Source organism: Sus scrofa, chromosome 1, assembly GCF_000003025.6.
Source record: "Sus scrofa isolate TJ Tabasco breed Duroc chromosome 1, Sscrofa11.1, whole genome shotgun sequence".
Taxonomy (NCBI): domain Eukaryota; kingdom Metazoa; phylum Chordata; class Mammalia; order Artiodactyla; family Suidae; genus Sus; species Sus scrofa.
In genome coordinates, this window is record NC_010443.5 from 36,006,813 (window position 1) to 36,029,853 (window position 23,041).

Genomic DNA, 23,041 nt, shown 5'->3' on the forward strand with positions numbered 1-23,041 from the left:
CTTAATGTTTGTGACATACTATGTTCACAACTTATCAAAAATTCTAATAGAATATAGAGTTAAGTTCTTGTGAATGGACCTTAGTACTGGCATGGGATATTTGGTACCAACCTCAAACTGATTCCAGATTACATTTGTATCCACATCTTCTTTTTGATAAGGTAGCACCTTTTGAGGTCTCTGGACAAAGACAAAGCTCCTGCCTACTGAAAGTCCAGCTGGGTTTAAGAAGGAGGTGGAAGCTCAAGGTTGGCAGTAACCAGATGAGTGTGCCTCTTCTATACAGCTGAGGTAGGGCACTGTCATTGGTGAGAGTTTGGTACAATTTGGTAGCTTGAAAGGCTGGGAATTCACAGTTGTGATATTTAAGCAGATTTTAGTCTCATTGGCTTACTCCCAAGAATTGGGTAACATGTTATAGTTTTTGATGATTTGTTGGTTATTTGTTATTCTTCTGAATTCCCAAAGAATGAGCAAAATATCCAATGGGAACACTGACGTGAGCAACAGACTTAGCAGTCACTTTCATGAGCCATCAGCCATGGCACATCACATTAAAAACCCCAAAGGCGGGCCAATCTTGGATCAGAATTCTCCCCAGTTAGAGGAAGGCTCTACCATTGTTAAAGGCTCTACCATTAAGGAAAGAGGAAGTTCAAAAGGAGTCTTGGCTTAAAATGTAAGGTTTGAGGAGTTCCCTTGTGTCACAGCTGGTTAAGGATCTGGTGTTATTACTGCAGCTGCTCAGGTTGTTGCTATGGCATGGGTTCGATTCCTGGTCCTGGAACTTTCACATGCCAAGGACATTGCCCAAACAAACAAAAAATGTAAAGTTTGAGAATCTTAGTAGAGAGGAGGGAAACAGGTAGTGTTGTTTGGAAATAAAAAACAATCGCTGCCACAGAGAATCCTAGAGTAGAATATTTCTTCTTTAAAGTGTGTCTTGAGGTTTTTCATTGTCCAAACCCTGATTATCATAAACTGATCCTAAATTACTTTCTGGTGACTCCTAAAGTAAAGTACTTTCCCCCCCCCTTTCTAGACATTAATACACATTGTACTTGTTTGAAGAGTATTCCTTCCATCTGTTTGACCTTATCAAGAATAGTCATGAAAAAGAGCTGACCTAAAACAAGTGAGATTTTAGGACTTAAAGAAGCTGATAGTAAGGAGTGAGCATTTAGATCTATTCACAAAAAAAAAAAAAAAAAAAAAAAAAAGGAAATAACAGGTTCCCAACATTGGCACTCCAATTCCTTTCGTTACAGGCTTGTACTTCAGCTTCTTTTTTCTGCTTACTCATTGCTTTAACTCCCACTCTGAGATTAATTGCATGACTCTTGGAGATGAATGATCTTCCACTTAATCTTAGCCAATGCAATCTGGACAACCTCAGGGTTGGTGAGGCTCCTCTTGGGTGGTTTTCATTTGTTTTAAGAACATTAAAGTATCTCATAAATCTATATTTATTATATTGGTGAGTAATCTACTATAATTAAATATGAAATGCTGAAGACAATGTTAAGGTAACACAGGGGTCACAAACCTCTTTTTAGGGTGGTTTCATGGCTGCAAAAATATCTTGGAATTTGCTTTTGTCTTTATGTCTGCATCTGTTTAACATTACAAAGCATCCAACAGCATATCACTTTCAAATGGGCACTTTATAAGTGTTTTAAAATAATAGAGATTTTTTTGATGATAAATATGTACTGCTTATAATTAAAAAATTAAGATGAATCTTGAGAGAATGTCCTCATTCAATATGAAGTGTCCTTATACCAGTATTAGAAACTGGTGAGCCAGTCTTAAAGAATACAGTATTTAAGAATAGTCACTCATGATACTTACTAGTTTTCAGACTGAGACCAATATGGAATACAGAAATCAGGCTAAGTATTAAGAAAAATCAGCTCGAGTCTATGAATTTGAAATCTATGATTTAAAATGGACTATGACAAATGTGCTAAAATTGACCTTTGCAATATCAACAGGGAGAAAAAAGATTTGTTAAGCAAATTATGTTGGAACAAACAATTGTTTTTAGAGGTATTTAAATTATTAAAAACTATAAAGTGTTCCAGCCCTTTATATCTTTTATGAAAACACCCAGTGTTACCAGAAAGTATTATTTGTTACATGAAAAAGCAGTCACCCAACCGATTTCCACTTGACAGCAATAGATTTACCATATGCAATTGAAGGAAGTATCACAATTGCAAACATATTCTGTAATTCACACCAGTAAAGTTCTTCTGAGTTTTCAATAGTCAGCAAGATGCACCCCCAACCACAACAAAAACTAAACATTGGGCTTTGGGACATTGTCTTCAATAAAAGAACTCAATTTTCTAAGACAGATGAACAAAACAAAACAAATGGGCATACCCAAGATAAGAGATACTAAGAGTCAATTGTGGGGGTAAAACTACAAATAAATAAATAACTCATAGGGGAAAATGTATGTGTTAGAGAACAGATGCATTTATTTATTTATTTATTTTGTCTTTTTTAAGGCTGCATCCAAGGAATATGGAGGTTTCCAGGTTAGGGGTCGAATTGGAGTTGTGTGCTGCCACAGCCACAGCAACACCAGATCCGAGTCACATCTGTGACCTGTGCTACAGCTCATGGCATCACCAGATCCTTAACCCACTGAGCAAGGCCAGGGGTCAAACCTGCGTCCTAAAGGATACTAGTCAGATTCATTTCCGTTGAGCCACGGCAGGAACTCTGAGGACAGATGAACTTTAGAACATAAAACAAGTGAGGTGAGCATGAGGGTTTTCAGTAAACTAGGAAAATCACTACTTTTTGTATTGAAATGTGCTACAAAGTTTATTCACTAAAGAGTTTTAAAGTTGAATGAATTTTCCTGCATTTGTGTCTAAAGTAATGGATATAAATGAAAGAGCGCCTCAACTCATATGATTCCACGGCTAGTTTAAAGAGTTAAGATAAAGCTGCCTAAAGGTAGAAAGCTTCTCCATAAATTTAAATAATATTTCTCTCAGACATCCGTGCAAACTGTTCTAGGAAAACTTTACAGAGTACTTCAAATGGAAATCTATTGTATGGGTGAGAATAAATACAAATAGATACTAGCTTTGTTAAAGAAGAATGTGTTGGTGACTATGTTTCTGGTTCTCTCTGACTCCATACGTATTATTTTAAATCACTGTGTAGCACAAACATAGTTAAACTTTGAGGAAAATGAAATAAGACTAGTTACATTCTAATGCCTCCGGAAAATATGGTGACAGTGAGGTCTACTTGTAAAGCTGTGATTCTCATCTTCCCATGGGATGGCAACAACAAAATAAAGTCCAGCATAGGAGTTCCTGTCATGGCTCAGTGGTTAATGAATCTGACTAGCATTCATGAGGACGCAGGTTCAATCCCCGGCCTTGCTCAGTGGGTTAAGGATCTGGCATTGCTATGAGCTGTGGTGTAGGTTGCAGACGCAGCTTGGATCCTGTGTTGCAGTGGCTGTGGCGTAGGCTGGTAGCTACAGCTCCCATTTGACTCCTAGCCTGGGAACTTTCATGTACCTCGAATGAGGCCCTTAAAAAAAAATTCCACCATAGAAGCAGTTTCATAATGTATCTATTACCCTGATTTCTTAACAGCTCATGTTTCTTTTGCTCTCTTCACACCTCTTGGTCTTTTCCTGATGGAAGCATGCAAAAACGAGGCTAAATGAAGTGTCTGTAAAAACACATAGGCAACGCCAAAATAGCAACCACCAATTTGTTCCTATTTCCATTAGGCCATCCTTGAATTTGAAAATCTCTAATTATATTTCAAGTGCTTTAGAAGGCTTAATAAATCACTAGTAGGTTTTACCACTTCTTAATTCTGAAAAATCTGTATATAATTTAGAGGAAACCTATCCATGTGTTTCTGACTAACTTGCTATTAAGCTTATTTTGTGAGCTCAATTTCATGTCTAGAAAATATTTAAAAGCCTCTTTAAATTGTTAAGCTATTGCCAAGAGCAAGGTATCCCAAGCACGCACACCATTAGAATTGGGCTGGTCTTTGACAGCCCAAACTAAAGTCTGTAAATAGATACCTAATAACACTATTAGAGGAAATGGAAATACATGTTCCCATCTTTTTACAAACATGAATAGCTTCCTATACTCTCTTTGCCTCCTTGGGTGAGCATGCTATATGGTTATGATGTTATGATGAAAATCTTCTTTCAAAGTTAAGCTACTACAGTCTAGGAGGAATTCTGCACTATCGCCCCAGCCTCAATCTCACGTGCCTTCAGCAGATGTCTCCGGCAATTGAGAGCAGCATGTGATTTTTCCATATAGTCGTGAGTTCCCAAAGAACAAACCAAAAGTCATGCTGCATCTGCTTTATTCGTACATGCACATTGTGTTCTCTCTTGGAATTCTATCCTCTTACAGCTTGCTTCAGGCTTGGAAGCCTCCTGGGCTGGGAACTTTGCTCCACGTCTGGCATATCCACTGATTCACATGACACTTAGGGGACCCTATATACTTTGCAAACTGAGTTAAAAATCTGAACTTTTGAAATACATTTTTAAGTGAATTTCCTTTTATGTCTTTGTCGCAATTTCATAGTAGTTGGGTGGGGTATTAATTTTCATAACCTTTTAAAAAGTCAAATGAGGATCTTTATTAGGTTCCTTATTTAAACACAACCCTGTGAAAATTGCATAAGGCACTTAGAGCCTAAAGGTCGCTGACTTTATCCACTGACAGTGTCATTGTTTAGACAGTTTGATGCTGCTAACATAACCATTTACTCCGTTTGAATATGATGTTAGCAATTTGTGAAAACCATTTGGCTTTAAAGCAGCAGTGTGATTTGAGGCAAAAGGCCAATTTGCTCATTAAGTTCAAGTCTGTTCTTTGAACAACAGAGTGATTGTAAAACAGAAAGAAAGATTTAGCATGTTTTGCGGTAGAATAGAAGGTTTTCAATTTTATCAGCAAGAAAATGACAATAATAAGAAACAATGGCTAATGCCAACCATATGTATGGTGTGTATAATTAGAAAAGGTCAGAAAAATAGAAAAATGGTTATCTTGAACATGTGGCAAAAGTGTTGAAAGAAGCAGCATAGGAAGAAGATTGGAAGACGAGATGAAAGATCCAGGTTCTAGTCCAGATTCACCTGTTTACTAGCTAATGCTCTTATGGTTGATATAAACTATTTCAGCCTCAGTTACTTGAAATCTCACTGGACTTGGACTGAGGTCTGGATTGAGTTCCGTGTTTGCTGTTTGCTACATGTTACCGTACTACTCACACTGAAAACTTGAATTTCCTCATTTTTAACATCGAGTTGATAACAACAATGCATATGCTCAACATATTTAAATAACGACACGTGATAAGGATGCAAAATGCTAAGATTTAGATAAATTATGTTACTAAGTCACAGCCCAATCAATAAGTATGGTTATTAGATTTGAGTAATACAACCCAAGCAAATTATTTTCTTCTTGTCTTTTGGCTTTTTATAAGGTGATTTGGAGCCCACTGTAATTCCCCTGGAAAACTATTTTTACTTCTTTAATAACTAAAAGTCTCATCTCCCTTTTAATCACCTTATCAGGTCCCCAGAGTAATATAACTAGGTGACCGAACTAATCTATCCTCTTTAGAGTCCAGTGGGGAGTAAATACCCCTCCAATCACTGTACTATTGAGTGGGGGCTCCATGGGACATGAGATTTATAACAACTCAGAAAACTAAGAATTTTGATTTAAAAACAATGTTTTAAATTATAAAAGCTGTACATGTTAAACAATTTGGTTTTAGACTGTAAGATCAATAGTTAAGGGCATGTTAGTGATTCACAAGCCTCCTTTCCAGAGAAATGTATGCCTATGAAACAAGCCTTTTAGTATAAAGGCATAGAGTTTTATGGCAATCCAATGTTTACTATGATGAATTAAAAATAGTTTTATGTTTCCTATGGAACTTTGGGTTTTTGTACTTAGAAGATTCTGGATCACATGTTGGTATTTTTTTTTTCACTATTCCAAATACATATATTCAAGTCCTTTGGGTCATAAACTAACTTATTTTTAAAAAAATAGTATTGCACACACATTTTTCGTTTAGCAATAAACATCTGTCATCTGCCATTTATTAATATTAATTATAAATTGTCAGTGGCTCATGGGATCCAACTACAGCAGCTGAGACTTTTCTAAATCTGACCTCCTTAGAGTTTATATAAAAAGTGTTCAGAGTAGTTCTCCTAAGCTCCTAGCCAATTTAGGGCTGGTTTGCAACCTAGTGTTTTAGATTATGCATCTAGCCATCAAAAAAGGAGAGAGAAATGATAGAAATTCTGAAAGAAGCTTTGTGCCAAGGGATTAGGTGGGACAAATAGCAAGAAAAGATGTTCAAAATGATAAGGTGCCATTTATCAAATATTACTGCAAGTTAAAGGTTATGTGTACAGTGTATGTGTTAGGAATGTTAGAAATTTCAGATGTCTTTTTCATAGTTTTGTTGCTTCAGATGACAAATGTGGAAGTGACACTTCCATAAATTAGTATAAGAGAATACAAATTTGAGGAGAAAGCCAAGAAATAAATAAATACAAAGCCCAGCATATTAGTATCTCCCAAGAGAGCCCATGTTCACAGCTATTTAGTTCTTGTCACCCTAAACATCCTACAGCTATGGCATAATATACACGAAGACATCTGACATGACCTCTGCACATCTTGGGGGGCAGCACACTGGCATATTTTTCCTTTCTGAGATTCAAGCAATTTTCCAAAGAAAGAAAATATTGTGCTTCACCGTAGAAAAGGGTTCATAGAAATGTCAAGTTCAGGTTTTACCTGAACCTAACTACAAAACATAAAAGATTTTATAAACCATCTTGTTTAGTGGTTGCAAATAAAGTACTCTAGAACAGGGCTATTGGTTGGTTAACTCTTACTTCAATACAAGCACATCTATTTTTTTAAATTATCTTAAATTGTGGTAAAATGCACGTAACATAAATCTTATCATCTTAACCATGTTTTAGGGCACGGATCAGTGGCATTACGTACATTCACATTTTTGTGCAATCATCACCACCATTAGTCTCCAGAAATCTTTTCCTTTTGCAAAACTGAAACTCTGTATTCAGTAAACAATAACTCCCATTCTGTACCCCACCCCCCAGCCCCCTACTCCCTGCAGCCTCTGGCAACTACTGTTCTACTTTCTATCTCTATGAATTTGACTATTCTGGTTACCTCTTATGAGCGGAATTACACAGTATTTGTCTTTTTTTTTTTTATTTGTCTTTTTTTTTTTTTTTTTTTTTTTTGTCTTTTGTCTTTGTTGCTGTTGTTGTTGTTGTCATTGTTGCTATTTCTTGGGCCGCTCCCGCGGCATATGGAGGTTCCAGGCTAGGGGTTGAATCGGAGCTGTAGCCACCGGCCTACGCCAGAGCCACAGCAACGCGGGATCCGAGCCGCGTCTGCAACCTACACCACAGCTCACGGCAACGCCGGATCGTTAACCCACTGAGCAAGGGCAGGGATCGAACCCGCAACCTCATGGTTCCTAGTCGGATTCGTTAACCACTGCGCCACGACGGGAACTCCTATTTGTCTTTTGTGACAGGCTTACCGTTGTATTCTTAAGTCATGTTGTAGCATGTGACAGAATTTCAGAATTTCAGAATTTCATTCCTTTATAAGGCTGAATAATATTCCACTGTATGTATATATACCACATTTTGTTATCCATTCATCTATTAATGGCATTTGGGATGCTTCCATCTTTTGGTTATTCTATATAATGCTGCTATGAATGTAGGTGTACAATAATCTCTTTCAGACCCTGTTTTCAATTATGTTGGGTCTATACCTGGATGTGGAATTGGTGGATCATATAGTAATTCTATTTTTAATTTTTTTGTGGAACCACCATGCTGCTTTTTTTTTTTTTTTTTTTTTTGTCTTTTTGCTATTTCTTGGGCCGCTCCCGCGGCATATGGAGGTTCCCAGGCTAGGGGTCGAATTGGAGCTGTAGCCACCAGCCTACGCCTGAGCCACAGCAACGCGGGATCCGAGCTGCGTCTGCAACCTACACCACAGCTCACGGCAACGCCGGATCGTTAACCCACTGAGCAAGGGCAGGGACTGAACCCGCAACCTCATGGTTCCCAGTCGGATTCGTTAACCACTGCGCCACGACGGGAACTCCCACCATGCTGCTTTCTATCGCAGTTCTACCACATTATATGATGAGCTTCACTAGTAGTCAGAAAAATGCCCATAAGAAAAATAAAAGAATACCACTGTTAATACAAACATTCAAAGGGATGATAACATCCAGTTTTAGCAAAAAATACAAGGAAATAGTCATTTCTGATACACTGCAAATGAAAACTGTTCAAAAAATTTTTTAAAGATAATCTGGTAGAATAGAGATTACAGACCGTTTTTCCATCCACTGTTTGGGACTCCATTTTATATTAGATCCCACAATTACTGAGCATTACCAGATGCCAGACATGAGTCTTAAGAGTTTTATACACATATTAACTCCTTGATACATCACTCCTTCACTACAGTTCTGTAGGGCAGTTACTGTTATCATCCCCACTTTACAGATAAGGAAAATGGGATTTCAAAGGCTAAGCGATGTGCTTAAAGTCACAGATCTAGTTAAAAAGGACTATTTTAAAATTTGAAAACAGGCACTCTGGTTCCAGAGCCTGCGTTCTAAATACTAGGATGTATCAGCTCTTTAATCTCTAATAAAAGTGAGTGCATCAGTTCATTAACACTTTAGAGATGTTTATTGTAGTACTAAGAGCAAAAAAAGAGGAAAATTTTGCTATCCACATATACCACTATAGTATATTATGGTTAGTATGCCACTATGGTCTCCATGCATACCATATCACATATGCCACCACTGATATTAAATATAAATCTTTTATGAAAATTAAACAAAGAAAAAAATACACAGCAAATCCAGATTTGAACTGAGATGATTCTGGTCTTCAAATTAGTTCAGTACTCTTTTACTTAACTAGGCTGATGCTGTAAGTATTAAACTATTTTGAAGACTGTGGATGCAACAAGAAACAATGGTTCCTTGAACAGACAATCCTCAGAAAATGGAGGGAACCTTCAGGAATGGAAGGAAAGGGTGATAGAACAGCGCACAAAGCAGGAGAAGGAGCACCAAGTGCCCAAAACACGGAAGGAAGCCAAAATACTGAGGGAGAGATATTATGTAGAAAAACTCCCTTCTCCTACACATTTCAAAGCAGAATTAGAAAAACTAGACAACTGTGAATCCACAACAGGTTTGCTCAAGAAATACTTCAGTAAACTGCATTTTAGCATTTTTTGTTTGTTTCTTTGTTTTTTGCTTTTCAGGGCCGCACACTCGGCATATGGAAGCCCCCAGGCTAGGGGTCAACTCAGAGCTGTAGCTGGCAGCCTACACCACAGCCACAGCAACGTGGGATCTGAGTTGTGTCTGTGACCTACACCACAGCTCAGGCAATGCCAGATCCTTAACCCACTGAGCGAGGCCAGGGATCGAACCCATGTCCTCATGGATACTAGTTGGGTTACCACAGAGCCATGATGGGAACTCTGCATTTCAGCTATTGATACAAAAAAAAATTCCTTATGATTTTGGTGTTGGGTGGAAATCAGAGAAGCATGGTATCAGATGTTTACAGTTTGTACTTACTATTCTGAGGAATATTTCACTATTTCATGTGTTCATAGTTCATAAAAATAATTAACTATCTAATTAGTGTTTTACTAATTACAACATGAAAAACAATGTTACTATTCCATTGATTAGGATAATAATTTTTGTTTATAGGTTGTAATTAATTAGATACCAACTGCTGATCCTGAGTATGCATACATTTCTAGGACTCTTATTTCTGGAATTAGCAATTAGTCATATTTCCCAAGTGGGAGTTCAGTATATTGATATATCCTTGCATAAAATGTGATATTATTTAAAAAAAAAACAGTGAAAAGTAGTGGCATTGTGCTTCTAGACATTAGATTTCACATAATGCACAAGTAAAAGGGATATCTCATTAAAAATGTACAAGTTTTGCATTGAGATATAAAATGTAACTGGACTCTGTTCATAAACTATTTTCTAAATCTGATCTTTTGCAAAAATAAGAAAAGCAGGCTTTTCCAGTAGAAACAACAAATAAACAAAACAAGCCCTTACAAGACATATTTTTCAATTATGGCAGCTTAGGCTCACAGAGGCTAGAGTTATGACCGGGTGGTGTATACACAATATAAACACAAGAGTTCAGTAATTAGGCTTGAGTTAATTTTAAAGTTCCAGTGGCCTGGTGCATAATCAAGCAAAAGGTCATTACCCACACTGGTACATTTCACACAGAACACTCAGCAGCTAGAAATGGAAATGGACATGTCTTTAGTTAAGCTTGCAAATCAATCCCAGAAACTATTCATATGAGAGTTTTTTCCTATTTGTTTCAGACCTAGTTTACTCACATAAAAATATTTCTAGCAAACCAGAGAAATCAGAAAAAAATTAGTTAAATTAAAATATTATTAGCATTATGCTGGACATGTCTGTCTAGCTTAAAACAGGATGGAGTAAAACTTTGGTGACACTTTCTCATTTCAAATGTTTTTTTTTTTTTCCATAAATAATATTGGACAGGGATTACCCTATAGAAGAGTACAAGCTTCTAAATTTTGAGCTTTTTTTTTTTCTTTTTTTTTGAAGAGGATCATTTGCATCTGTTGTTTTGTCAGCCTAGCAACCTAAATTTGGTGTAGGACTGCCACTCAAAATGGCCCTCAGGCCCCTTGGCTTCAGCAGTGGGCATGTGACTTAGGCAGACCAATCACAGAACTCCATTTCCTCTGCCATAGTGATTGGCTTAAGGGTAGACATGTGAGCCAACCAGAGTCAACTGAGTCTTTCATGAGACTGGATGAATGGACACTGAAAGACAGATAGCACTGTCCTTTTGGATTGAGAGCAATGTGGATGTTAGACATAGGGCTTCCCAGAGCTAGCTTTCCCTGTGAGTGAAGACAGACTCTCTGCAGCAGGGGAGAACAAGGCCAAGAAGCAAACAGAAACAGGGAGAAGGAGTTGAAATAGAAAAGAGAAAGGAGAGAAGAAGATGGATCTAATGATACTGCTTGAGCACCTGGAGCAAGATGTGCTTTCGGACAACTGTTTTCCTCTTGCTTAAGGTACTTTGAAATCTGTCATTTTTAAAGGTCCTGACAGATACACAGAGGGTAACAGTGAGCTTTCCCCCCCCCATATTTTTAGGGCTACATATAGAAGTTTCCAGGCTAGGGGTGAAACTGGAGCTGTAGCTGCCGGCCTGCACCACAGCCACAGCAACACAGGATCCAAGCTGTGTCTGTGACCTACACCACAGCTCATGGCAATGCCATATCCTTAACCCACTGAGAAGCACCAAGGATCAAACCTAGGTTTTCATAAATACTAGTCGGGTTTATTATTGCTGAACCACAGCAGAACTCAGATAACAGTGAGCTTGGTGAAAGAGTACTATCCATAAAGGATAAATATTGAGATACCATTTTTCTTTTAAAACAATCAATAATTACATATATTTGCAAATAGTTTTTTAGAGAAACTGAAAAACAGTGAGAAAAAATATAGAAAAGTATTTCCAATTTAGGACACATGAAATGGGGTGCTTTAAAAAAAGATAAAAGGAACTTAATTGAAAATTAAATGGAGGAGTTCCCGTTGTGGTGCAGTGGTTAACGAATCCGACTAGGAACCATGAGGTCGCGGGTTCGGTCCCTGCCCTTGCTCAGTGGGTTAACGATCTGGCGTTGCCGTGAGCTATGGTGTAGGTTGCAGATGCGGCTCAGATCCCGCGTTGCTGTGGCTCTGGCGTAGGCTGGCGGCTACAGCTCCAATTAGACCCCTAGCCTGGGAACCTCCATATGCCGCGGGAGCGGCCCAAAGAAATAGCAAAAAGACAAAAAAAAAAAAAAAAAAAAAAAAAAATTAAATGGAAAGGGAAATACATGTGGAAGATAGTAGAAACTCAGTGGAATAAGAAATTTTGAAGAATGTCCCATTTATATCCATTCTGTGCATGTTAATAGTGATAGCCCACTGGTGCCAACCACTGTTCTAGAAGCTTTATGCTTGGATTTGTCCATTAGTACAAAAGTACATCACACTATATTTGGGGTCTGCATGTGTAAGAAGTAAACCATTAGAGTGGTCTTTCCCTTTCATGATGCTAAAAATGATACAGTTTTATTCAGAACAAGTTTGAGAATGTTTCCATTTCAATGAGGCCAGGGAATGCAACTGTAACCTGGTTGTGTCTGTTTAGCCACACCTCTTGGGAGGCCTATGGATGAGGTACCCAGTCCTTTCTGTCAGGTTTCAACAATCTACAAAGTTAGTCTGTAATGCTTCTATGAAGAAGTTATTGGAATAGATAAAAAGAGAACAAGATAATGATCTACGGAAAGAATAATTCTTTTGTGCCTTCAAATGTGGGGTGTCTTCTCTGCCAAAGAGGTTTCAGCAACACCAGCAGTTTCAAGGAGTGATTGTATTAGGGAGGTGGGAAGGAGGACAGGAGCATGAAAGGAGAAAGTGTCTTTTTGCTGGAGAAATGTTTACTTTGTAATTAGCAAAGGACAAGAAGGCCCCTTTGGAAACTATACTTGGGGGTCCAGAATTTAAATTTATGCTGATGCTCTCCGAGGCTCTCTCTAGGGACCCCTCCTAATTGGCAGGGATCTCAGTTGGCTAGAACAGGTTGCATATGAAGCCAAGGTCTCAGGGTCATTCCTCCAAAGGGCCCGTTAACTCAGCTCTGTTCCATAGCCACAAGCTGTACCTTTAACCCTATTTAGCCATCTCACAAATACACATCAGCACATCAACATGGTGGTCACAGAAAAATATATTTGCCTTGAAACCAAAACAAAGAGTAGGCAGAGATATTTTGTTTTTGCCACCACAAACAAATGTCTCTGTGAATGTGTTAGTAAATTCTAATGAAACTGCAGCTGCTGATGGAACAAGTTGCAAAGATGAAAACTGTCCACACAAGTATGTGCTACAAATGAGCAGATCATCTACAGTCTTTACTCTGTGAACCAATATAAACCATGATGCCAATACCTAGCATAAGAGATTCACAATGCCAGGGGCTTCTGTCTCTCTTTTCAATGCTATATCCCCAGCATGTAAAGGGTCAACACATAGCTGGTGCTAACATAAATATGTGTTGAGTGTATGAAAGTGGCTTGTCCTGACATTTTATTTATTCTTCCTATTCTGCCCTTTACAAATTAGAAAGTATAATAGAAATAATCTCTTATATACCATCTCCTGTATCAACAACTGAAGTGTGTTTTTACAAAGGAGGAAACACTACCTTAGGAAGAGAACGTTGAATCACACTCATCTAAACACAGACAAAAGAAAGACCCCAGTGGTGGACTGAAAATATGGCTACAGTTCTCCACTCATTCCTGTATATGCCTGCCAAGCTGCAAAGTAACTTCGTGGCTTTCCCCCACAAAGAGTCAAAATCTATTTCCTTAACTCTTGAATCAGGACTGAACTTGGAACTTGCATAGACTAACAGAACATGGTGGAAGTACAGCTGTGCCAGATCTGAGCCTAGCCTGAAGAAGAACTGCTTCTTCCCTTCCTCTTAGAACCCTGTAGAACCCGTTGTCACCTTGAAGATGATAGAAACATCACAGTTTCCTTAGTCCTTGCCCAGTCAACCACATTAGGGAGCCAGCCAGAAATGTACAGTGGATCCCAGCCCGTATTGTCCACCCACACTTATTGTTAAGCCTATATGTTTTGGGCTTATTTCTTAGGCAGTAAGAGCTAACTGAAACAACTTCACTCTGATTGCACAGGATACAAACAATGGCAAGATCATTGTTTGGCTAGGGGCTGAAGAATGCTTCATCTATTACAGCTACTACTCTGTAATTCAATATCCTGCCAATGTGTGTTATGTTCTATATACCAATGGGTTCAAAAGCATTAGATATTTACAAAAATCACCAAAGAGAAATCTCAGAAAACACAGGCATTTGCGAGGATAATTCATTATAAAGATTGTTTTAGAATAGGGATGCTGCAGTATACATGCCAACATAGCAGAGAAGCCTAAAAATGATTCTCCTACCACCATAGCAACGAAGGGACTACGCAAATAATAGTAACACTTAAGTATTTCCCACTGTAAATAATGTCCACCATGAAATCTTGATCACTATGAGTGTCACAAAAGTCTCAGAGAACCTACAAAAATGGCATTGTATGAACTTGGTATCAATTATAAAGAGATAATAAATGCTGGTTGAATTATAAAAAATGCTGCAGTACCTGGGATTGCAAAACATGAACTAAAAGCCTTATTTTCTGCAGAGTTTTTTCATTAACATTGAGAAGGTTAAGAACATACCATGGAAATGTAAAATGTGTCAGAGGCAAGAAACATAACAACTGTCATGTTACTCTTTAAAAGCTATCTGGGTCCTGGATGTGATCCTTCAGCTCCATTATTTCAGAGAGGAGTAAACTGTACACATATAAAGGATCTAAGTGTGATCTTCAACCCACAAACCTGGGTAACAGACAGTGTTAGCAAATATCTTGCCGTCATGTCAATGTCAGAATTATCAGTGAGAGAATTTGGGGCATGTTACAGAAATGATAATACACTTTTAATTATATGGATAATGAATTCGGACATAAGCTTTGCAATTTACAAGCTGATTTGATAGTTCAAGGATTACACTGGAATTGGTGGGAAAGAAGCAAAAGAGGAGTAAGAGTTGAGTAATATAGCAAAGGAGAAAACACATAATCAAATAAATAAATCAGTGCATAGGCCATGAGTGAACATGACTAAAAAGGACCCAAAGATGAACAATGTTTTTATGAGGGTCTTTAGAGATTAGTAGTATCTATATCCTTCAAAAACAGTAGCACTCCTGTATTAGCATTAAGTCTAATATTTAAATTAGGTTGTGGTATATACAAATTGTAATGTTTTGATCAGTAACAATGGTACTCTGGGTCTAGTTCTAATATTTACAAAATTTAGAGAGGTAAAATTTTGAAGTATTAGGTTGAACCCCATGAAACTGTTAATATTTGACCATTTATAATCAACAAAAATGGCAGTTCAACCTAGTAGATAGGAGATTATTAAAAAACAAGAGATGGCTGTAGCCACATAATTAGTCCTGGTAAAGAGAAAGCTAAATAGCGATTCAACAAATGGCAGGCCTCTCCACTGGGGGTATTAATTGAAAAACTGGGCTTAGCTTTTAAGAGAAAGTCCATGCATTTATATTAAGGAACATCTTTCAGTGTGAAAGGCTTATTTCTTGGAGGTTTTAAACATAGCTAAATATTTCTGTGTGGTACTAGAATATTTTAAATTAAAAGAATATTACTTTTTCATAAAATTGATTATTACCTTTGTAATGATTGGGGGGCAAAAATTTCCCCTCTCTTCCACCAAATTGTTCTTGTTACCAAAGGTTTGCACCATATGCAGGGTTCCATTGGTGGCAATGAATGGTTTTCACTGGTCCTTCCAAGAATCTAAACAAAAAACCCATTTGGGACAAAACTGACTAAACCCCAAAGAGGGATAATAGAGAGATGACTGAGTTTATTCCAAGGTTTCTCATCCTAAGCACTACTGGCAGATAATTTTTGTTGTGTGGGGTTCTGCTGTGCATTGTAAGACATTTAGCAGCATCTACCCACTAGATGCGTGTAGAATTCCCCTCGTCCAAGTGCAACGATCAGAACTGTGCCCTAGGGGAGCTAAATCATGCCTGGTTGAAAACCGCAGTCTTTAGTGCCATTCTTACCTCAGCCCTGTACTTTGTTGAATTGTCTCTGACCTATGTCAAAGGGTTAGGGTACTGACTGGGTATAGGAAAGAGCAGAGAGCTCCCATCCTCCAGTGCTTAAACAGGATGAGTGTCTGTAGGCCAGCTGGTCTTCCTCCATGAGGTGAAGGTGGTGAGAGGACATCATCGAAATTCTCTAAGCCAGTTGGCATCCTACAATTTTGAGCTAATGAATCCTTCTATTTGAATTTTGAGAACAGTTCTGAAAATCTTGGCTAAATGTCTTGTTTTGAATTTGAATGAATATTTAATATGAATCCTTCCTGTAGAAAACTCAACTATTCATCACTGGAACAGTTGTTATAAAGATTTTAAGAAGTAAACTAAAAGACAGAGGAGCAAACTTGGGAACAAAGCAGACTCACTTTTTATTTGCTTCCTTTTTTAAAAACTGATTTTACAGTAACTCTAAATATAGTACTCATTATAAATATAATACGTATTTGTAGTACTGGTATTTGAAGGCATGATTAATAGCAACTTGTGAGTTAACATGTAACTCTTTTGTTCTATGTAAAACCTAGTAGAATTTTACGACTTTAGTTTTAATTTTGGAAAGACACATAAGGTGACCCACAGTATGTTCAAATACTGCAGTAATTCCCACACTTGTTTCTCCCTTGAAAATTTCTTTGGACATTTTATTTATTTATATTTTAATGGATACTTTTTCTCTTTCTCTGCAAGGAAGGGCGCTATTTCTTCTTTACACCAAGAAAGTAGACCTTGCCCCATTTCTTCCATGACTCTGTTTTTCCCTCTCCTTTCTATCCCAAGATCATGAACTACATGTAATTAATTAGGATCTTACTCATGTCAATTTACCAAGAACAAAATTTCTTTCATTTTTTTTGTGAATTTCCTCAAAGTGCAGTATGTATAGGAAATTCTCTTTAGTTAATTAAAGGAATGTACCAATGGATGAGAAACATGTTTGGTGATCTCTCATCCTCTCTTCCCACTATCCTCCACCCTGGCCCCACACAAACAAACAGAAAAATCACTCTTTTGCATCAGATGCAGACACATACGTACTTCCCTGTCCTGTTTCACTTCCACTTATGTAAGATGGTTACACCCAAGATATCAACAGAGTTAATAAACATAAGTTGGTGACCACTGAAAGTGTCTTTTATCCTCGTCTACTTCTATTTCAATGTATTATTTTAATGCATATGCGACAAAAATCACGTTTGCCTGTATAATCTCCTTAAATTCATGATATGTATCTTTGACATTTCAGATAAATAATTCAATTGATATAGGCTTAAGCTAGAAACTATTGCAATGGTAATAATTTCTTAACTAAATCTAGTAACTGACGAAGTTTAGACTGATTACAAGGCAGCATGTCAGGTAAAAGGAAATAACCTTAAATGTGCAAACAAGTAGTACCTCAGATAAAAGTTTAGATTTGGGGCTACAGAAACTATATTTATCTCCTTGGATTAACCTACTATAACTATTCTAAGCATGAGAAGAATATTAGTAAAGAAAAATATGTGTATGTCTAGGATTTTGCAACCAATTCTTCAAATATATTTTTGAAGAATTCACATATAGAAATAAGCATCTCCCAACTAGAATAATCCATTCTGTTACTAAAAACTAGTTCCTCCTATTCAGCCTCTTCTTTGTGTACATTTTGGAAAGTCATTTCTGGATCTTATCATTCTTCCCTGGAGACCCTGCCTTTGGCAATTACACCACAGTAGAAAAAATCCTGAACACATGCTCCATACCTTTTCCAAATATGAGTTATCTTCCTCTGTCTATTATTAACCTCTTAGGCAGGGATGATAGATGTAAGTTTAAATTCAAGATTTTCAGGCTAAATTTTGTTTTTAAAAACCTCATCTTTTAGCTTACTTATCTGAAAATGTTCAATCCATAAACCTAAAAGCTGTTATTTTGTGAATCTATAAGCATTTAGGTGAAACTTAAGGAATAGCTGTTCCAGTGGTAGAAGAACTCATGTCTTTATCACTTTATTGTATGGCTCTGAGATATACAATATAAGCTAGAAGGCTGTGGGTAGAGTTATTATTTCAATGTGGTATTTGATAGAATAGCATGTTCAGAGGTCATAATTACTTTTCTATTTGTGGTTAAGAAAATACAATAGGTTAAATAACTAAGGAATGTAGGGAGAAATGGTTTCCTTCTTATCTTAAATTTCTAGGTTACTTGAGAAAATATTTTTGACAGACATACAGAAAGATGAAGATTAAACATGGCACTAGATCTTGAATTTGATTGTAAATGTAATTTACTCATTTCCCATTTGGTAGTCCATGGATTATCAAATTTGAAAAAGAATAAAGCAGCTAAAATTTTCTAGCTGTATAAAGCTGTCTTTTAAAGTAAAATTTCATTGTCTCTTAGTCAGAGGGGAGGAAAGAAGACCAGAAAGAAACTTTTAGGTCAAGCTTATGCTACTGGTTACCACTTTAAACTTTTTGTGGCGTTATTTATCTTATTTGTTTATAGTTTTAAAAACTGACATTTTCAATGTTGATGTTTAAGCCAGTGGTAGTGAAATATATTAGAAGGCCACATTCTCAAGTAAAAGAAATAAAATGTAATTAGTATCATTATTTAGTTTTTCTATTGAATGAGAGTTCCTTCATTTAGATTTTAAAAACAAAGTACATTACTGATTAGTAATGTAGAATTTTTGTGGAAAGAATAATATGAGCAAAGACCACCTGTAAGTCATTAAATTTCAAGAAAATTTAGTAAACATAAGTAAATGTACGGCTATGGGAGCTTACCAACAAGTAGAGTGATGAAATATTTGATTTCCAAATCCAACTTTTAAAATCTAAGATGTTTTAAATTAATTGGTAACAAATGCCAGAAAGACCTTTTCACTAGCCAACTTTCATTCCTTAAGCCTAATTTTAATCAAAACCTCTTACAAATTTATAAAAGCTTGAAGTCCCTTTAAAACAGTTTATGTCTTCAAGAAATTGATCACATTAACCACTTGATAACTAATGGCAATGACAGGCTATGCCCATCCTGATGATGGTCAGTTCTTTTGCTACAGTGAAAGACACTTTGCAAAGTATAGGCGACCCAAGTTCGTTCTTATCTGAACAAAGTTCAAGCCTGCACAGCAGCCTCCTCTTTATTTCCACTGAACTTTTTCACACAACCATAATCTCCCTTACTATATCCAACTGTGATATTGATATCTGCTTAAACATCTCAACCTTTCACTGGACTTTGAGTGTAACTTCAGGATAGAGATAGTACTCTATTCAGTTGTGAATCCTCAGGGCTTGCCACTATGTGTGCCCATCAAGTAATAATTCAGTAAAATGATGTTAATGAATGACTGAATGAAATAAGCAAAGAAGTACAGCTAGAGTCAGCCAAAAGCCAAACTCCTTTCAAGCTGCAGTTAATTGATAGGATCATTTATAGGCTCAACAGATAACTACCAATAGCTACATAAAGCTACATAACATCTTCATAGGCAGTGGTGCTGAGGACATTAGTGAGAAGGATGGAAAAATTATATTTAAAAGTCTTCTAAACGGAAGTTTAACTGCCTTAAAACATCATATTAAATTATATATTTTTCCTCGATATTCATAAGATTTCAGAACAAGCCCTGACACAGAGTTAATGTTGATCTAGTAGGTTCTGTAATCTGATATATAAAGTCAGTGTAATATCAAAAAAATTGTCGGAATAAAATGTCATTAATTATTGTATTTTGTTTATAAAATGTGTAACCTTTAAAATATGTTTAGCTACAGAAGTTTAGCACCTAATTGCACTGCTTTGGTTTGTAGGCAATGAAGAAAGGAACAAATTGATGGCTGGTATTGACCATGGTCATGCACCAAATGGTATTAGACCTCAGGTTTATGAGGTCTCTTCTCAGTTTTTTTGGTGCTAGGAAGGTGAGTGATAGGAAAGATAATGGCCCAAAAGGAAGATATGGGCATAAATGCCTATAATGCATCTCCCTTTTCCAGGATTCAATTAGTGCATTTCTGTGTAAAGTTCTGATATCAAGCTCCATCTTAAAAAATTACCACAGCAATATTCTGTAATTTACAGCCAATATACTCTTTGTTTGGTACCCATTATAGGGTTTTTAGACATGAGTGATTGTACAAAATGTTTCCTAAGAAGTGAAATTTGCATCAAATCACAAAGATTCAAACAAGCACATGCTGTTGTTATGACTGTACCTCGTTCTCCCTTCTGACACTTCTTTCTTTGCACTGTACACTTTCTTGTCTCATTGGTGGGAGGACACAGGTTACCCTTTGCTGATGGATGCTGTATTATTTCTCGGACCCGTGTTTCAGTCCCTCTTTTGAAGCCACACGTTTTTCCTTTCTTTGTACATGGACTCCAGGGGCTCCATTCGCTGGCCTCACAGTGCACTGAAACAGAACACCAGAAACAGCCTCAGTTTGCTCACACATAGTTTCACAATTGTCAAATAAACAAAAAGGTTTGCTTCTATCAATACTTTCCCAAATTCTGAGCAGAAATCCTGCAGAACAAAGTTGGGCAAGCTGATTTAAAGACAAAACAAAGAGAAAGGGGAAGGCGGGAAGAGAATGTTTTCTACTTTTTAGCACTCATAATTATTAGGTAAATTCTCACCTGCATTGGGTTTAGTTTTTCCTGTAGACTTTATTAACTCAGGCACTAATATAATTACTCAAAACTGACTACTGCTTTACAATTTCTAGGGCACTGCTATAATTAGTGATTGTTCCTGACCACAACAAGATTAGTCTTTATTACATATTAGAGAATTGATTCTCAAAGTTTAGCATGCAACAGACTCACATGCAAGGAGAGCTTGTTAAACAAAGAATGCTGGATCTCTCCCCACCCAGAGTTTCTGATTCAGTTGTGGGGTGAAGCCTTGGAATCTGCATTTCGAATGATACATATGATGCTGATTTGCAGATACTGAGAACACACTTTGTGAACTTTTATGCTAATGAATGATTAAGCAAAAAATGAATCCAGGTCTTTGGCCTACAATTCACTGCCTTTTCTACTTCATTTGCTCTTGCAAACTTAAATACTGTCATTTATTAATGGGTGTGGGTCAGGCATAACAGCATCTGGTTTAAGTGAATTCTGGGTCAATTTCAACTGATAAGCTGCTTCTAGAGTTCCCTTGACCAACTGATTTCTGGGATAACTGATATATTTTTTCTAAAGCTTCCTTTGTAGATTTTTCCCCTTTTTTGGTATGTATTAATCTTTTTAATCACGGATTTTCAAGGTCTTATAACAGATTTTTGTGCTTTTAATAAAAATTAATATCTGCAAGGTGATATTCTTATATTTATGTTCATAAAACTTCCTAACTTACAACTGAAACAGCTTGCAACAGTAACTCTTTCAGATGATATGACTCTTTTTCCACAAAAATAAATTCTAAGTTACTTTTCTTGTTGCCTTCTGATTTAAAGGATCCTTATTTTAGAGCAGGATACTATTTTTTCATACAACCTCAAGAAATAAAAGCTAAATGTTTTAGAAATTTAAAACCATTCACCATACATTTTTTTTCACCACATGCTTTTTCAGTCACTTTCAGGTATCTGGATGCAAAACAGAGTTAAATGGAAATGATTAGATAAGTGAATTTAGGTTTCTATGAACTTAAATGAACTTTATTGAACCACTTTCAAAAGAGTCTTCATGCTCAGTTATACCTTTATAATTTTCGTCAAGGAATAGAGCAACTAAGTCACTTAATGATATCATAATGTCTAGCCAATTAAGGTCATATCTCTGATCCTGATACTAGTCATTAAAAAGCAGGGTTTTTTTTAGCACATACAAATAAAAACACCTCCAAGAAAGCAAATGGAAAGATAAAAATCCAAGTTTGTGAGGTGTAACTTTGTCCAGTATTCATTAAATACCAGAACTACAAGGACTAGATTAGAAAAAAATTACATGATGTGGAAATGACCTAAACTTTGGTTGGTGCTTTTTCATAAAAGCAGAAGTGGTCTAGGCAAATGTATACCTAGACTTCAGAAAAAAGGATTTTAAAAATTACAGCATACATACCTAGGAGTCTTTAGTCAAAGATGAATTGTTCTAACAATGAAATTTTAGTGACAATCTTAGATTAGAAGAAGAGGAAGCGCAATATGCAGGACTGATGAGTTCCAGTAATAAAGAGCTCTAAAAGATGGGACAGTTAAAAAGCCTGGAGGAGGAGAATTTTTCTTAGTGAAATACTGCAGAATGGACCTTTAATGTTAGTATCCAAAAAATATTTCTGGAAAAATGAAAACTTTGTTGAACATGTGAGAACAACAAAAAAAGTGACATATTCAGGTCATGAAATGAACAATGTAGAGTTGGGGCACTATTTGGTTAAGAGGTGATTAAGAACAAAACAGAACAACTTCTATCTTCTGTATTAAGAACATTCTTAATATTGGAAACATTTAGCTCTTCACTTATGAAGCAAGTGTCTCAAAAAATATAATTGGCTCCTGTCCCTGGAAGTTGAGAGGCTGTGGTTGATCATCAGCCTGGAATGCTGTAAAAGAGAGTCTTAAATAGGGAGAAAAGTTGAATTGGATGTTTCACCAGTAATGGTCTTGCAACAATGCTATTCATTTGTTTTCATTCTTGTTGACTGACTGCACAGTTCCAGAGAGATCATCGCAAGGCTGTGTACTTTGCTGCTTGCTTTTTGGAGCTTCCCTCTGTGCCTACTTGAACAAGGCCATCTGTCCAGGAAGAGCAATGAGGATGACAGAACAACAGTGCAGAAAGGAAGTAAATACCTGGAGCACAAAGTGGAAGAAATATGTTCTAAAAAATTGGGATCTGGGAGTTCCCGTCGTGGCGCAGTGGTTAACGAATCCAACTAGGAACCATGAGGTTGCTGGTTTTCCCTGCCCTTGCTCAGTGGGTTAATGATCCGGTGTTGCCATGAGCTGTGGTGTAGGTTGCAGACACGGCTCAGATCCAGCTTTGCTGTGGCTCTGGCTTAGGCCGGTGGCTGCAGCTCTGGTTCAACCCCTAGCCTGGGAACCTCCATATGCCGCGGGAGCGGCCCAAGAAATAGC

General features: G+C 37.0%; 1 protein-coding gene across 1 annotated transcript in view; it reads right to left on the reverse strand.

Annotated features, from left to right (window-relative positions):
- Positions 1–23,041, reverse strand: part of RSPO3 (R-spondin-3) — an 80,448-nt gene that overhangs the window by 20,828 nt on the left and 36,579 nt on the right. The window contains 1 exon segment of the mRNA NM_001315656.1: positions 20,165–20,362. Within this exon segment, the coding sequence (NP_001302585.1) occupies positions 20,165–20,362 (198 nt within the window).